Consider the following 19,399-nt stretch of genomic DNA (forward strand, 5'->3'; position numbering starts at 1 on the left):
ACCTCCTGTTCTCTTGTTCGATGTAGGGCAGTAGTATCGGCATCTCTGACGGGTATAGTTTGACATTTAAAATTTACTGTCAAAATAGTTCTTACGGAGTCCGACAGTGCCCATCACGTGGGGCTTCGCCCTCTGGTTCATTCCCTTCTACTTTCCGTCTTACTTACAGGCGCAATTATTGAAGGACAGTTTAAGGATTTCAAATAATACAAAACCATATTTTTAATACTTTTATTATAAAAAATTGAAACAAAGGAACATTTATTATAGTAAGAAAAAATCGTTACAGCGATGTTACGTAAGTTGATCGTTGTTCATTGTTATAGACCACAGGGATAATATCATGCCTGTTACCACTAGAAAAGGTAAGCAGAGCAGGAGTTCTTATTAGTATATAAATATTTCGTCATCCGCACCGATAAAACCCTTTTCTAGGTCTCATTTAAGTATCTGTTCAAAATCTATGATTTCAAAAATGCTCACAAATTTTCTTCTCGGGAATTGAATTGATTAAATAGTCAGTTATTATTCCTCAATATTTGACTTGTTAATTGTTTGACTAGTTTTCGAATAATACCAATAGTTTAATACATTTTAATACTAAATTAATTTCTTTCAAACAACATTTTGAAACAGTCAAATATAAAGTTTTTTTTATAATAGTTTAGTGTAACAGATGAGACGACATTTTGTATTGGGTTTTGCGGACCCAAATAGGAACTTTAAAAGTACCTTTGCACAAGTGAACCATATGATGATATCAAACATTACTGACCTTATTTTGAACCATTTTACCTGTGATCTATCAACGAAAAAACGAAAACTAAAATACTGACAAAATAACAAAATTGTAGTAAATGCTTTTCAATGATAATGACGAGAAATTACAGTATAAAGCCGCGGTCTCACTGACAGCGGATGCATACGCGGTAGCGGGAGCGGGTGATTAAATTTACATTAACATGAATAGTGAATTACGTAGATATAATTATCGCTACAAGTACATAAATAGCGATTAATTGGTTTATTTTACAAAACCGTGTTTTTACAAGCGAGCCTAATTACAATTTCGACTAATACCACCACCCGCTTCCGTAATTAAACTAAAACTAAAAATTAAACGTGCTAAAGAAAAAAAAAGACAAATAAATTCTAATTCGGTAAACTCAAAGAAAATGCGTTTGAAACAAGTGTAAAACCTCAGTAATAGAAGTATTAATGTTTTGGTACAAAAATACGCATAATTTGTTATTTTTCCATACAAACAATATATCTACTTACTTAATACAATAAATTAAGATTCGATTAACACGAATACATATAGTTTTGAATTTTACCGTGGCAAGGATATGCGTTGCGATTAAATAGGCTAAATGTTTTAAGTAATTTTGATATAATATAGATGAATTTGTAGGCTTTGGTCATACTGTAAGCGATTAGCGAGATGAACTTTCCTCTCTGTAATAACAGATATTTAACAATATCAAGATATCTAACAGTTTTGGTTAAGTCAATATACAATAAATTCTAAAGGAACTCTCAAGCACATCGCAATTTTTTTACACAATAACTAAATTGGAATAATATAAAATATTTTTACTAAATTGAAACCTAGCTTTTTGCGTCACATAGATATAATTGTAATAGAAATTATACTACGATGATTATAAATGATATAAAAAATATCAAAAGATCCAACGTTGATGGAACACAACGCGATGAAAACTTGTGTATCTCCAATATTCTTTAACTCTTTTCTTTAACAATGGTTCTTGAAGGGACGAGGAGACACAAATCCGTACTTGACGTGGTGGACTTAAAGCCTCTCCTCCAATCCGTGAGAAGTCTCTTGCTATGCAGTGAGATATTAATTGGTAAAATTTACCTATTTATAATTTATTTAGGAATTATACTAAAATACACATAGGTAAAGAAACCAAAAACAAAGTATAAATGGCGTAAACAGAACACCACTTAGAATATTATTCGTTTGCCAGTTCACGAGTACATTTACACGTGCCTAGTATGTATGTTTCAAAATAAAAATATTTTCTAAAACGTAATTTATCACGTTTTCTACAATTGAAGTAGGTAATATAAATAACAATAATCATTATATATTTATACTATACTTGCCATAATAATATCTAATAGGAAAAAAGGCAAGTAGTTGATTTATATTTTCTAAAGTGAGTGTGTAATCGCTAATCGCTCGTAGTGAAACCAAAGCCTTACGTTACATCGATAATGATGTATTAAAATGTTTAAGATATTTTCATTGATTAAGTTTACCTACCTATAACAATTCTAGGTATTTTAATATATGCTAGTCCAAATATAAAACTTTGGTACATATTTTTTTAAGTTTAATATTTTTTTCATAAGATTATATATTCATAATAACGTTAGTCCGACCGTTGCGCGTTGATTCTGAAACAAACAAAAGCACTTTAAATATCTAGATTTAACTTTCTTAATTGCTTCAATTAATAATTAATGTTTTTTCTTTAAATAAAAAAAAAATATTCAGCTGCATCCGGTGAGACTGGAAGTCGACTCTAAAATAGTTTGAAGAGAGTTTAAGCTGTTTGATTTAAATACAAATTTCAATAGTGTACAGTTATAAGCAAAATATATAATTAGAAAGTAACACAGCATATTCTTGTTTTTACCATTGACTCGAAAACTCAAAGAAGATCTTTGTAATTTCACAAAGAGCTTCATTGACAAGACCCCATTTTCACTTCCTCAAAAAACATAGTGATCACAATTCCCAATCACTTAAAAACCCTCCCTTCGTACAATACACAATACAAAATAAAACAAAAGCAATTCTGCAGCACAAAGCAAATAATATCTACCGTACATGCAGTACGGTAGATATTATTTGTCAAACAACAGTTCGCTTGACGTCCGTTACACAGTAGATACTATGCATGAATCACCGAAGCAATCTACATGCTAAATTTTACCTCGATACGTCCACGAATTTGGACTCTATTCCAGCATTCTAGATACATCAGATTGGTTTTGTCGCAAAAATACTGGCAAATTGAATTGGTTCAAGTTTATACGTGTGTAGATTTTTTGATTTCGTTTATGATTTACAGCCTCTACAGATTTAGTTTTTACAAAACCAGCACCTTCCGTTGAATAAATTACCCCAGAAATTGTTAGTTTTAGAAAGTATATGGGGGAATAAATACATATTTTTTTTACATTTGATTTATAAACCTAATAACGAAATTATCGCCACCATAAATGACAACTAAACTCCCAACTAATGAAGGTGCAAGCTATGCCGAAAAGTTAAGCATAATTATTAAAATTAATTAAAGATTTCGTATTTTTTTACTTACTGTTGTAATATTGTAATCACTATGTCACAGTAACCATTATTTTTATTTGTGCAATTATTCAACATTTAATGCGGTCTATAGTTACCATAAAGCGCGTCACTTTCTGCCGGTGCTCAAGTCTTGAAGCTCGCTGCTGTCATCACTGCTGGCGCTGGGGCAGCCGTTAGTGACCGTGGCTGTGGGCGCCCCGGCCGCGGCCGCCATTGCCATCGAGAGCGGGATCGTGATGAATTGTGGCTGGGTTGATGATGATGCTACGGAGAAAGCATTCGTTAAAGATAGAGATAGATATAAGTGATTATTTCATAGGAGTACGGTTTTCAGTAGAGATGAAATTTAGAGCTGTTTTATTTTTTCCTTCCACATGAAGTGAAGTAACATTGAAACATCCAACAATTCAAACATGGTTTTGGTTCTATGGACATCTGCACTGGGCCTTCCTATAGCCCCAAGTAAACATATTTGCAGCTCTTACAAGAACAAAAGTATGATGATCTCGGTACCTTACCTACGGGGCTTAGCAATGGCTATTTAATTGATGATAAATAAGTTTCTTTGTCAATAACAACGTCATTTATTAATTGCCTTATTCTCTTATTCCTCTTTTTATTTTAAAACTAATTCAAACCACTCACCTCCATCCTGCCCCTGATTAGCCAGTCCAAGAATAAAACTGTGAGGGTATCCCATAGCCAGGTTGCCGAGTCCGATGTTACTGCCAATGCCGTCCAGCCCCACACCAGCCAAGACTCCTGAGTGGTACAGCATTGCTCCCCCAGGGAGGTCCATGGGCTTGGGCAGGATCTTCGGCAGAACTTGAACTGGTTTGGAACTGTCGGCTTCTTGGGTTGTTGATGATGTGGAGGCTAGAGGCTCGTTGTGGACTTCTCTGTAAATATAAGTTAGTTAAGTTTTATTTTAGTTCAATTTCCTTACTGGGGACAAATGCATGTCTTGTCTACACTACCAAATGCCCAAAAACCCATTAGGAAAGCAGAGAATACTTTTTAAATGAAAATGCCCGAACCACTTTTAGAATGAGTCTTACATTAACTTGTTGAAGATAACTAGGTAATAGATGTCCCTTAACAAAGACAAATGAAGAGTAATAAAATAATATAATTGAGATAACAATAAGAAGTTCGTTTTCAAGAACTGGTGATAATTGAATTTGCATACATCACACAAGAAGGTAAGTGCATCGTTTTTTATAAATCATTCCTTGATTTAATTTAGCTCATATTCTTAAAAACGCTTTAAAATAAAATCTAATATCTCTTACCTCTTAATAGTTTCCCTGTCGTTATTGTCGTTCTGTAGCCACTCTTGTTTGTGAGCCTGCATCAGCTTCTCACTAGGAGACTCCGGCTCACTGCCGCTCTCGTCTCCGCTGTCGCCTGATGATGCTGGTTCATCCTGGGAACAAAGAAATAAATAGATGTTAAAATAAATAACAGGTAATCGAGTTTATTCATTGTTGTGAAGCACTAAAACTCTATTACGCTTGCTTTTTATAAATTGTCAATAATAAGATCATATAAAAAAAAATACATCATTACGACTAAGTTTTAAGTTTTCAATTTATTTCTATGGTGACAGGGAGACCACCTTTGACTGGCAAAACCAACTTATGAAGAAAGACGGTGGGTTCGAGATGCTTTAGTCTTAATCGTTAACAGGCTCTTATAAGTAATTATCTTTGAATATTTTTTATCTAACAAGACTTTATTAATCCTAATTGCGTATAATTTAATTCTTAAGGCCATTATCCTTGACATAAGCATTTGATATGATAAATAAGTAAGTGAATAGAAATATAATCCCACATATTGAACAAATACATAATTCTGAACAAAACTTAAATATTTAATCCACCGGCTGAGTCGCGCACTCAAAGAGAGCAGGTGCCACGTTGACACCACTTACAACGTTTTAGCGCAATGTGTAAAAACAACAACCTGTATGTATAACGGACGAGGGTTGGCAACCATGCTATTTTATATGAGGGATAGTAAGACTAATATGCAGAAGCAAAAAATGCTGTACAATGCAACGAAACAATAGTATTTTAGTACAGTTAAATTCAGCCAAAATACCATTTCGAAGGTCCTGTTAACTCAAAATGTAGTCTTTCTGGTCAAAAAAGGAGTTTTCTAACGCATGTTGCCTTTAAAAGACTAGCTCGCAACGTTATACTAGTGGCAAATTATTACTTAAACACAAAATTTTTGTCATCAGTATAGCAAATACCATCAATTCTAAAAATGTTAAATAAACCTGAATTAATGTAAAAAGATCTTTATAATGGTAACCAAATTCTGTTTCGCTGGATTTTGCCCAAGACCTGTAAGTAGTCAGCCCTATTGTCCTCTACTTCTTGTCCCCTAATTTGTCGAAGCCTTAAGTGATTAAAGAGATCGAGACAACATTCTGTAAATACTTTCGTCACTAATTTATAAAGTTAAACTTTTAAACGAAAGTCTAGTGTCGTCTGCACTTAGTACTCTTTACGGAATCACTAAAGTTTGAGTAAAACCTTAGTAATGATGATTTGAGTGGATACTGGCTAATTTTACGTAAGGCTGAAGTGGTAGGAGGCGTCGAGTTAGCTGAATATTTTAATACTAGCTTCTTTACTTTTGGGTTTTGTACACCAAAAATATAAAATTGATGTTTTTACTTTGTGTATTTTTCTGTGAATTTATACAAAAAATCACAGAAAAATAATTAGAATAGTATAGAAAAATAAGTAGGAGTATTAGTAGTTATTTCAAATTTCCATAATTACGTAGGAGTTTAGTGGTGTTTCAGCTGAGGGTCTCAAAATTTCAAAAAATATTTAGTTACATCAGTTATGACCATAGAAAATAAAGCAGACCTTCATAACTTCAAAGTACAAATTTGAACCACTGACCAGAATGAATAAGTATTAAAGATAGAAAGAAAACAATTCCCGGAATCCAAATCAACAAAATTTCTTGAACAATTTTCCCAGAAGTCGATAAGGAAAGCGTACTCGAAAACAAAAACAAGCTTTTCTTTTACTTCAAAATATTTTTAAATGGTATTTTAGTTGTTTGTGGGTTGGTAGTTTAACGAGTGCCACGCAGATGTCACGGGTTCGATTCGCGGGACGGACAAACTGTTATTGATCTTTTTTTCATTAGATTATTTTTCAGTAATAGCCCGGAGTTTGGTTACGGTAAATAGCCATTTTATAGGCTCCCCTATTACATTGAATTGAGATTGTAAATAGCGAAACTTACACCTCTGCCTACACCAACCTTCGGATATATGTATGAATATCTATACTAATATTATAAAGCTGAAGAGTTTGTTTGTTCGAACGCGCAAATCTCGAGAACCACTGGTCCGATTTGAGAAAATATTTCAGTGTTAGATAGCCCATTTATCGAGGAAGGCTTTAGGCTATATATCATCACGCTACGACCAATAGGAGCGAAGTACCGGTGAAAAATGTTACAAAAACGGGGAAAATTATGATTCTCTTATGTGACGCAAGCGAAGTTGCGCGGGTCAGCTAGTGTGTTCTAAAATGTAAAAAATACTCTTCTACATATTTAAATACACGCTGTAGTGTGAAGTGTTGTCATTTTTAACTTACAAAGCGTCCTTAAGTGCTTGGTTTCAGCGATACGCTGGGTTTTAGACAGCTAATGGATCGACTAGCGTCGTCTTTGTGAGTAACTGGGAGATAGCAATTTATTTTCAGAGTGCCACGGTTTAGTTACGGTTTATAAGTAAAGTTATAATTTAGTTGTGATTGAGAAAGCAATTCCATGATGAATTCATAATTAAAACGATAACACCAGGCTTATAGTATTTCTGTGATAAACCAAATATATATTCGCTAAGCCTTTGTTCCAAACTATGTTGGAGTCGGCTTCCAGTCTCACCGGATGCAGCTGGATACCAGTGTTTTACATGGAGCGACTGCCTATCTGACCTCCACAACCCATTTACTTAGGTATTAACACGATACCCTTCGGTAAGACTGGCTGTCAGACTTTCAAGCTTCTGACTACTGTTAACGACTGTCAAAGATCTTCGAAAATGACAGCCGGGACCCACAATTTAACGTGCCTTCCGAAACACGGAGGAACTCGATATGTATAAGATGGTCACCCATCCACGAAACAACCTCGGCAAGCGTAGCTTAACCTCAGAGATCGATCCGTGCGGCTGTTGTTAACTAAGCCACGAGCTGTGATAAACCAAATAATGAATAATATGTGAATCAAAATCTACAGCTTATTTTTGAGTTGTGAAAAAGTAACAAACATCCTTATATTCATCTATCTATAATATATTTATTAAGTATAGTGATGATTCGTTTCTGATACTATTTTCAAACCGTTATTTACATACATACACACTTGTAAGTGCGCAGTACCTTACAACGTAAGTCCCTTGTAATAGGGGCGAGTCTATTGACATATACTCTGGTCCCTTGTTACCTATTGACACCGAGATTAAAAATAACCAAAAATAAAACATGAACAGCATTATATTATTTTGCAACGGGTCTTAAACGCGAATGAAAATTTAAGGTTAGAACACCTTATTTGATCACCCAACGTTTCGATCGAATTACATCGACCGTGGTCACGGGCTGATTGATGTGGATGCTAAGGTATCCTAACCTTAAATTTTCAATCGCGTTTAAGACCCGTTGCATTATAATATTATGTGTAATAACCGCGAGAGTTTAAAATCGTTAAATGGACAGCATTACTCATCTACTTACAGGTTACAATGTATTACAATTGCATTGTGACGTCCCACAGATAGATTACGGACGTAATTAGCTGGTATCGTAAAACATCATGATGCAACTTTGCATGCCTAAGAGTTTTTAAGAACAGTTCTTGAAGGTATGCAAAGCCCGTGGTGGACTCAAGGCCTAACCCCTCCCTCATTTCGGGAAGACACCCTTGCCCGACAGTGGGACAGGAATAGGTAACTAAGTGTTTAAATCTATACTTAACTTGTTTGTTTGAACGCGCTAATCTCAGGAACTACTGGTCCGATTTGAAAATTTATTTCAGTGTTAAATAGTCAATTTATCGAGGAAGGCTATAAGCTATATATTATCGCGCTACGACCAATAAGATCAGAGTAGCAATAAAAAATGTGACAAAAACGGGGAAAATTTTATCTTATGTGACGCAAGCGAAGTTCGCGGGTCAGCTAGTCAAAAATAATTCGTAAACATTATTCATCTACTTACAAGTTACAATGTATTACAATAGCATTGTGACGTCACACAGATAGATCACGGACGTAATTAGCTGGTATCGGTGCATCAGCGCGGCTTCAGCACAATTGTTAATAAATACCTACTACGAATGATTTCAGGGACGAGAAGCGCCGAGATACCATCGTGTACTGTTACTGAGAGAATAGGGGGGATAAGGCTTGATTTGTTAGGCTGTTGATATTTTGAAAGTCGTATATTTTTCCTACGGTGATAGCCGAGTGGTATAAGTTGCACCTCCCACGCAAGTGGTCGCAGGTTCGAACCCGAGGCAACACACCAATGACTTTTCGAAGTTATGTGTGTATTAGAAATAATTATCACATGCTCCAACGGTGAAGGAAAACATCGTGAGGAAACCTTGCATGCCTAAAATTTGTTTAATACATTTATTGAGGGCATGCAAAGTCCCCAACCCGCACTTGGCCAGCGTGGTGGACTCAAGGCCTAACCCCTCCCTCATTACGGGAGGAGACCCTTGCCCAGCAGTGGGACATTAATGGGTTAAAGGAGATATTTTTCCTGTGCTGTAGAAATGAATTCTATATGTAGTGGATTTTCAGTTGAGAGTTGATGTTATAAGGTTAAAATGATGTTGTAGTTGACCCCAGGTTGTAGAATGTTGTCGAAACGATCTATTTGAGTCGTTTGTTTGAGTTGATTTTAGAGCATATCTATGCCTTGGAATTGTATTACAGATTAAGACTGGCTTTATAATGAAATCTACTTTATGGTAATATGGGTGCTATTAATTTATTTTCGAAATATCGCAAAAAATAAATGACAGGAAGTTTCAGAGTATAATAAAAAAGATTTGAGTTGATTAACTGTAACATAATAATTATTGCTTAAAAAAACATAAATTTACCATTAAACCCCGATCCTATTTACATAACGGATCATAAAATTACAAATAAATTATTCTCTCAATATAAAGGTGTATCCACACTATGACATCGCAGCTAGCGCGCGCGTGGGCGTCGCCTTTATTCGCCGACGCACTAAATAATAATAATTGTGGTTAACTAACTACCGTTTAACGCATTCGGCTTTCTTCTGTACATCTGATAAGTCCAGCCGTACCGTCTACAGAATAATACATTAAGTTTTATTACTTTAACCGCACGTTTGACGCTGTGGTTTAAGTGGTCACTTCGCCGCAATAACCGTAGCGCCGCGTGTGGTGAGTTTGAATCCTACACAGGACAAATATTTGTGTGATGAACACATGGGTCTGCGTGGATGACATTTAGAAGTATATAAGTATGTTTATCAGTTATCTCATATCTGTATAGCATAGTATAAGCTCCGCTTAGTTTGAAAACAAATAAACGTGAGTAAGTGGAAAATATAATTAATTATTCAATAAAAAATAAATACAGAATCCACTATAGTTCATTAGATCGCAATTACGAGTAAAAGATTTAAAAAAAAAATTATGAAATTATTTTATTTGTTACTAAATTAGAACATTTCCATTCAAAATATTGCATATAATTAACTATTATTATTTTTATACACACATAACTTTCAAAGGTCATTTGTGAGCTTTCCTCTTGCCAATTTGAGTAGACACTTAGCCAGAAGTTAGACAGTAACAGGTTAAAAACAAAAAAAATATTATTATTTATTATAAAGTAAATACTTACCTACAAACTATGAACTTATAAAAACTATCAACACAAAAAAAAAACACCGAACAAAAAACCAATTGCATTACCATGAACAGTTAATATATTTTGCTACCAGTACCCAGTAGTGGCATTAAACGTCCGCGACTCTACAATCGGTCGGCTCTCCGTTTTTGGACGTTACAGTTTATTTCGTAGTGACGTCACAATGCAACAGTTACCTCATTATTGTGCTAACTGTACAATACGTTTACTTACAATTGTTTTAGGAAATGTACGTAGGAGTCGCGTTTAGTGACATACGCACACATTTTTTGCCGTTTTTGGTCTAAATTAGTGTTATATTAACGTTATTAAAGTAAAAAGGTATTGTTTGTTGGCAATTTTCTTGGAAACTATTAAACTGATTCTTAAAAAAATGTTTGATGATAATCTAAATTGCTTTTTAGTTAACTTTACGTTTGGCAGCGGTTAACGTGATCGCCTCGCCGCAGTAAGTCGCGGTACATTATTTCTAGTATCACGCTGCGGCTTAAGTGTAAAGTTAGGGCTTAAAGATTTAGGGCTAAAAACTTGGCTCTTCAATAGATCTGGTTACTATTTGACAGTGTTAGTTATATGAATATCGGTTTGGCAACATCAAATTCTCTACATTTGTTTTGCATAAAGCAGTAACAATCATCCATACAAACTTTCGCATTTATAAGATTACCAGTGGACCCGCGCGGCTCCTCTTGCGTATAAGTTATGAAAAATAATATTTTATTTAACCCTATAAGGAGTGAATTACTAAAAAAACCTTTTTAGCGGGTGTCTGCATTATAAAAGCACACCTTGTCCAAATTTCATGTTTCTAAATTCTATAGTTTATGCTGTGTAAAGATTTATCAGTCAGTCTGGACAATTTTTTATGTATGGATTAAGGTAGGATAGGATTAATAAGAACCTCGTTTAAGATCTTATTGATAAAAGTAATTAATCAATTATAAAACGTAAAATTTATGAAGAAAATAAAAATTGGAGAAAAGCAATAAATCATTTAAAAAATCGGTAAGCGCAAATCCGCAAATTACGAGAAAGACTGCAATATTGAATGCACTACGTGAGTGCAGGCACATATCAAACATAAAGCGATTCCTTAATAGTGATTCTTTGATTTGGGAACATTTAGCGTAGTGCAACATGGGCACCTCGCCGCAATAACTTTTTGAACTATAAGAAATGATAAAAAAAAATAAAAAAATAACCGTAGCGCCGCGTGTGTTGGCTTTCAAACCCACCGAGACAAATATTATTGTGATGAGTATCTGTTCTGAGCCTGGATGTTTTTGTATCTATTTGATTATAACTACAAGTACACCTTCAGGTCTAGCAGGCATGGTGTTATGTATGTACTCTGTAATTTTTTTGTTCTAAACCGGTTCAGTAATTTAGTGTAGGGCATCTATTTCAAGATAATAAAAAATCGGTCAGTAGTCATAAATCAGGATAAATAAATGTGTCAATACATCAGTCACTTAAGGAAAATAATTATTTCAGACATATAAAGCAACATTTACATCATTAATGTTAATGAAAGATGTGTGTCACAGCTCGATCATATTACAATGAGTTTATATAATAGCCTGCGGTCAGTGACCACAATGTTTGTTGGTCTAATAGTCCCAAATATGGCGGTTGGTTCCAAGGAATAGTGGGTAATTACTTAATACAGGGCTTAGGGAAAATCAACGTTTTTATTTTAAGGTCATAAATAATACTTATGGTTTTCAAAGCCACACTAAATTTACCGCACGTTTGGAAGAAATGTTAAGGACTGGCAAGAAATGTTTGGCCACTACTTTTTATTGCGAAGCTTTTGTTTTTATTTTCCTTTTTTAAGAAATAATAAGGAATAAACAAGGTGGTGTAAAAGGAGGTGGCTATACTCAACAGTGGGTAGAAATGAGCTAAATAGATAAATAAAAGAAATAATATAAGTTAATAGATACCGAAAATTGGTAGTTATGTCATTAACGGTAACTTTGATAATTGTAAATAGTACTAGTATTTGACTCAAATAAATGAATGGTTTGATTGAAAAGTAGGCGTTAATATTTTCTAAATGTAAGCCATCACTGTCCCACTGCTGGACAAGGTCCTTCTCTGCGGAATTAGGAAAGGATTAGACCTTGAGTCCTAGTTGAGATTAGCCACGTGCGGACTTGATATACCTTCAAAAATTCTTCTAAAGAACTCTAAGCCATGCCCTTGCATGAAAATCATTTGAATGCAAAAGGTTGCATCACGATGCTTTTTTTACAGTCAATTCAATAAAAAATATTTAACTGCAAGTGGTCATACGAAAAAACACCAAAACGAGAGCGTGCCTTATTCGTACAATCGTTCGATATTATCGGTCGATCGTGTTCGATACCGACTGTCGATCGCCAACCCGATACAGTACGTAATAAGCCTGAATTTGTACTACACTATGATTTTTGTGTCGTTATAACCGATTATAAATTGCTATTGAGATTATTATTTTTTGAAAAATTGATCTTACCGGTGGTTTCGTGCTATATTGCGTACTTACATTTTAGTAATGTCTTTTGAAATGAATTTTATGTATTTAATTCCTTTTTTATACAGATTTCATGATTAATTTGCATCTGTAACAAGTTAATTATATGTTACGGGAACACACTTCACGCGCTTTTTATATATTTACAAATTGCTGCTTATGGGTATTTCACAAAAACAAAATTGAATAAAATTATTTTTATCAATAGGTAATAACAAAAAAGAGGTAAAAATCACTATCCTTACATTAAAAATAATCTAAGCTAACCAATATTACAAGTGAATATTGCTTGTGTGACAAAAACTAGATAAAAAATATTGAAACAAATTTTGGTTTCTCGTCGTTATTCCTATAATTGACAAGTCCCAAGCCTGTTTACAATTGACTAAAAATAGCCCCTTTATCTCAAAACAAGAGAAAAATTTTCATACAACACAAGCAGCGATAAAAATCAGTTTTGTACGACGAAAACCTATACCGAATACATTGTAAATCATTATTCAAGGGTTCCATACAAATGTCGGACATACACACTGACTAACAAACATGTGTATACCGAAGAATTCCTATTATACCGGCGGGAATGCGTCTCCTTGATTTTGAATGGTCGCTTATTATGCACCCATTTACACCCGAGAAGCGAATACGTGGATGTAGAGGCGCTGGAATAGATCGCTGTTGATTTATTGCTTTCAAATACGCTTTATTATAAGGTCGTACATACGTGGAGTGGACACTTTCTTTAAACAGAGTAAAATTCTTGCTGCGAGAATAATTGTGTCTTATTTCTTTGCCATATTTTAATTATTTTGCATTAAAGGTGGTCGAAAGTGGCCTCATTATAGAAATGAATAGAGACCTGAATTGATTTCTGCGACAGTGTTGTCTTGAATTGCTTAAATCCCAACAAAAATATTCAGAAAAAAAATAGCTAAGTCTCGATGAAGCTGCTTGTTTATCTCTAAAAATTAACGCAGTCTTAGACGAGGTTGAGCGAAGTCTAAGGTTCCTTACTGCAGTTCCTTTATTATATTACATGTTGTATGATTGACCGTTGAAATTGTTAAAAAAAAATGACAAACAAGTCAAGCCCAAAATTCGTGACCGACGGCCCCGTATGACAAGGTACATAGATGTGAATAAAGCAAAAGAAGATTGTAGGGATCGTAGCAGTTGGTGTTATTTGGTCTTTGCCTACATGTATTAGCTTTACTTTAAAAGACTAATAAATATCCCATTTGCATACCACATCTAGCAAACTAAATCTTTGCAGAAGATACGAAAACAGTAGCCCAAAGGCGTTTGATACGCATCTGGGGTGCAGTAACAAGGGCCGTGTTCATGTCAATCGCGCTAATGTTACCGCGCCGCTGCGATGCCTGTACCTACGTAATTTTCATACGTATTGCATGCGTGGGTGGATGCTGGTACGAAGAAAGCTTGTTCAGTGATCAGTCCTGCGTATAGTTTGTGGTCAACTTGCAAGGCGAATTTTAGTATTGGGATCTATTTAGAGAGCGTTCTACTATGAATTAAATGAAAAAGAAACGATTCCTTATTACAGGCTGGGAGCGCCGACCAGATTTTCATACAAAATTAGTCAATAGCTAGTTGTCAATATGATTGATAGCAGTAGAAGTGCGCCCATCTGTACCTATGTAACTTTTATAAGTATTGCATGGCGTGGGTGGATGCTAGTACAAAGAAAGCTTGTTCAGTGATCATTCTTGCGTATGGTTTGTAGTCAGTGTAGTATAAGTGTTTTAGTCGGAAAGTCTTCATCATGGATTTACGACTGATTAGCACGGAGACTGTCAACTTAAATATCACTAAGAGGTATGTACCTCATCTACATATCTTATATCACTTCTCAATTTTTATTTGGTCGATAGCCGACCGGTGAGTATATTACCGTGATTTTGAAGATTTGCGTTGGTTGTAATTCAGTGTTACCTTATTACGGCATTAATTTTAATAAATGTACTAGTTCAGATATTTTAAGTCTAATTTTGATGTCATATGGGTGCGGGCATAAAAAAATTATAATCACATCCGAATCCATTTAGTATTTCAGAGTAGCCAAACAAACACATATTTTATTTTAATGTAGAACAGTTCTATGCAAATACTTATCGCCTATAAAACTAAAAGACAAATAGGAACAAACCGACTTGGATCGTGTTGAGTGTTGACGCATGTCCATTGTGGTGCGGGTTCGAGTCCCGACGCAGATAACCGTCTGACGCGACGCCTGAATTTTAAACGAGTTGAGGTGCCAATTACACTGAGCTGGTTTGATTTTACAAGTATTTTTTTTGGTTATTTTGAACATTATTTCAGTTGTTACTTTGACTGGATGATTGAGATTTTTTCAACTAAATGTCTTGATATAGAGTCATAATTGTCTAGTTTCAGAGTCATTAATGTTATTATTTTAGCCAGTCCTCATTTAATAAAAGCGAAGTAACTACTCTTGTAGTAACACCAATCTTAGTGTAGTAAGAACTACAAGTAAACGACATTTATGTACAAAGAAACATGTGCTTAAACTCGAATAATAAAAATAAATGATTTTAACTCAATTTCCTGTCAATGAATGTTTCTAATTTACAGCTATACCAAATTATAATCATTACTATAACAGTGAATATAGAATACCACTTAATAATAATGTCTTGTAAAAACCTGGAAAAGCGCTGATAATTATTATCTAAAAATAAATACCTACAGCCCAATTAAAAACCTTTTCCTTGCAGTAATTTAAAAAAGTAAGTAAGTAGGTACTCTATGGCTAAAACTAATTTCAATAAATACAAAATCCAAAATTAACAATCCATAAGGAACATATTACGCTATACATGTTTTTCTTGTATGGAAGTTTGGGCAGTTATTTTCCGTGACACGGGGTGCCTTCGTAAGCTGTCAGTGTCAGCTCCCCATTAAGATTGTGTCATATTTACCTATAATGTTATGAACGAAACTATTAACTGTTTGGGCTACCGTCTTTTTAGTTCGGTATTTGATTTTATAATAGATTACTAGCTGATCCGGCAAACGTTGTTTTGCCATAAAAATTAAATAAAAAAACATTGTCCAGCGGACAAAATTGTGAATCTAAACCATTCTCAGATCCTCTTGAACACACACAAAAAATTCATCAAAATCGGTAGAGTCGTTTAAGAGAAGTTAGTCGTAAGTTAGAAGTCAGTGACATACACACTTACAGAAGAATTATATATATAAAGATTATATATATAAAGATAATTGTGTTTAATTATAAATAAAAAATTTAAATCTCTAATTTTAAAAGCATTGGTGCTACTTTTTACTGTGTTACGTTTTAATTCGGAATTATGCAGTGAATTGCAGTATTTTTTTTCGCCATTCGCCACCTATTGGAACAAGCCGTGATTTAATAAATTTCGGGCTAAAGACAATTATTCCTTCTATTATCTACGCTTTAACTCTATAGGGAAATCAATAAAAAATATGTATTTATAAATAAGTGTAGTATTTTAAAAAGTTTTGAGTCCCTTGATAAAAAAACGTAAATTCTATGAGACTTCATAGCGACCACCTAGGCTGCGGTATATTTTTATAACATTTACACCCATAAACTACAGAAACTGTCGAAATACACACACAATAAACTTTCCTTTCTCTGTCCCACCATTTAAAAGCAACCAAACAATTTAACAACCTATTGCACAGTTCAAAACAACCCACAATATTTTCAATCAGCAACTGCATTGAATAAACAATCACGCAATATGCAAGGCGCAGGGGTTGTAATATAACGAGTTGAACCAAGCTCGTGTAAGCACAAAAGCAGCGTTACAGTCATTCTAGTACCGATTACAGTACAATAAGATGTCGTAATTTCTAATGTTAATAACATAATAACAAGCCAGAACCTATTTAGGATTGAATTTGTAACAGAACGGGAGCACGCGGTAGGAGTGGAATGGTGTAAGTGGAGATTTGAGGTTTTTGAGCAATGATACTAAAGTTTTGTAGAAAATTTCTTATAATTTGGATGTAAAATAGTGTTATAAAATGTCTTTTTCATGACCTATTTTCTCAGTTATTACTGAACTTATTTTAATAAAACTTCGTATGGCGTAAAATTTACGTATTGTATGTAAAAAGTCTGTATTTACTACATAGAAAAGATAACTTTATGTTAAAACCACTGCCTATATTTTTCTTCACTATTGTTCTACGCCAAATTATCAACGTAATAAACAAAATAAACGACCAAAACAAACCTTTGATCAGTCCCCAAAATTAAAAACGAATAACCTCATTTATCTTTTTCGCAAATCGTAAACATTCAGCATAATTATTTTCAAAATGAAACGTTCCATTTATTTTGTAACGGCACCATTGAATCGTTGTTTCAAAGCGATCACGCTTTGTAGCTGTAAAATAAGCAATGGACAGTTTATTTCGTGTTTGAGTTGTTTTAACACCTCACTGCATTGGACGGGTTGAATAAACTCAGGCTTTTAATTGATGAGCGAGGAAAAATGTTGGAAATTTTGTTTCGAAATTGCGCTGCAAATTTTGCGGACGGATTGAACTGTAGGTGTGATTGTATTTATATTTTTAATAGGTACATTTGTTTATTGTATTCGTCAAATGTAGCTAAAATTCCATTTTAAGGCATTTAATTTCGGTTATGTTTAATTGGTCAACATAGCTCTATGACACATTTCACCTCTTGCCACCACATGCCTACAAGTTGATTTTTTACTAGAAATATAAAATACTATTGTTTTCCCACTTGGCAACGGTGATTTTTCAAAATAAAAGAGTTTTCCACCCAGAGAAAACGAACCAAGACGAGTAAACTTTTAGGCTGTAGCTAAATTATAAGCAAAATTTAGCTACAGCAATTAACAAGTAAATCAGAAAACCTCTATCTAAAACAAATGTTTACGAGAGATCATCAAGAGTTCTCAATAAGTACCACAGCTTCTGAACACTTTCATCACTCCATCGTAGAAACCATATAAACTTCCTGCACTTAACACTGTATTACTCGACTGTGTGGAATCAAAAAGAGGTTATAACTTTCCACCCCTCCCCCTCGTTTACTCTGTAGGGTCTAAGGGATTGAGCTGAAAGTAAGTGTGGTTTACTCACAATTTTATAGGGGTACCAAGCGGCACTTTATTTTATTTATATGAGCATTTTATTTCATTGCATGAATGTTTTATGATCAGCTCCGGATTAGGCTTTCGGGCAACGTTATTTACGTGAAAAAGTTCAATTTTAAAAATTACTATTGTGGTTTTGGTTCGTGAAAAGCGGAATTTTACTGTTTTAGCTACTTAATGCATATAAAAATCAAATTCTATATTATTTTTCGAAAATGCGTTACAGTCGTTAATGAGGTGTAATTTCCGGGATCAAAAATAGCAAAAGGTTTTGTAATAAACTGCTCAATATTTGAACTAAGATTCAAGTACGAGTATAAAACAAAGCAGCGGTTTTTTATTATCTCATTTAAAATATATCAATCTACGTCTGCCATTTTATTGAAAGGGAGACTCGTGCCCGTCGTTACGGTGTAGCGGATTATATTTTTTCCGAAGATTTCAATTTGTAGAGAGGAGGAAATCCCAAAGGCTTCGGTCAAAAAGCTTATGCGGCATATCCGGAATAATCCTTTACTTTCTGACAACAAATTAAATCTGATGGAATGAGTTAGTAGCATTTTGTAATGGTTTTCTACGTCCTTTTTTCTGATTTCGATAATTTATTTATGTGATTATTTTTGGAGGAACCATTAAATATTGTTTTTGAGCCCGTTTGAATTTTCTGTTTTTTTTGTCTATGATAAGTTTTCTTTTATAATACTTACAAAGAGTCCAAAACCTCAATATATTGCTTAAGCTAATTACAATTATATTGCACAATAATATTCTAAAATATATTTTTTTAGTCAGTTTACTACGGTCAGGCCATCTAAGTCAAAACGACCAGCAAACATAGTAAAACCGCCTTATTTTATTTATGGCAATGAAATATTTGACGATAATCAAGCATCATAAGAGTTCAAAAAGTAAAATTGTACTATAGAATTTTGTTAATTCTCGACTTACACCATTCTCCCAGTGGGGTGTTTATCTTACAAGGCACACGGAAGTCCCGGACGGTCACAGTGCACAATGGTCGGTAAGATGAAAGCCACTTAATATGCGTTACGTAAACCAACAGCGGCTCTATTGTTGTCTGATCCACTATCGGTTACATTCGCCGATAACGTTTTTTAGTTTATTTTCAATTTTGTTTTTGTAAATTTTGTACGTCATTCTTCAAGTTTGCTCTAAGGGTGTTATCGATCGAGTGATTTTGGTCTGCGATTGATTGATCAATTTGTTTTATTTATTTACGCAGCGATGTCGCTTACTTAATTTTCATTATAGTATGTATGAACTTGTCATAAAATCTTTTCTGTGCACAAAAAAGCTCGATATTTAGGTACCTCACGAGCTCACTGAAAGAAACCTAATGAACCGTGTACTCATTTGTGATTCTTGAAGCCAAAGAGGTTTTATTA

At 34.1% G+C, this 19,399-nt stretch overlaps 1 protein-coding gene across 3 annotated transcripts in view; it reads right to left on the reverse strand.

Annotated features, from left to right (window-relative positions):
• Positions 1-217: 217 nt before the first annotated feature.
• Positions 218-19,399, reverse strand: part of bs (serum response factor blistered) — a 244,418-nt gene continuing 225,236 nt past the window's right edge. For all 3 annotated transcript variants that reach the window (XM_076119337.1, XM_076119336.1, XM_076119339.1), the window contains 4 exons: positions 4,642-4,775; positions 3,995-4,248; positions 3,445-3,613; positions 218-2,430 (listed from right to left, as the gene is read on the reverse strand). In XM_076119337.1, coding sequence (XP_075975452.1) covers positions 3,456-3,613; positions 3,995-4,248; positions 4,642-4,775 — 546 coding nt within the window. In that variant the 3' untranslated portion in view covers positions 218-2,430; positions 3,445-3,455. The remainder of the gene's footprint in view (positions 2,431-3,444; positions 3,614-3,994; positions 4,249-4,641; positions 4,776-19,399) is intronic.

The sequence above is a fragment of the Anticarsia gemmatalis genome, chromosome 10, assembly GCF_050436995.1.
Source record: "Anticarsia gemmatalis isolate Benzon Research Colony breed Stoneville strain chromosome 10, ilAntGemm2 primary, whole genome shotgun sequence".
Lineage (NCBI taxonomy): Eukaryota > Metazoa > Arthropoda > Insecta > Lepidoptera > Erebidae > Anticarsia > Anticarsia gemmatalis.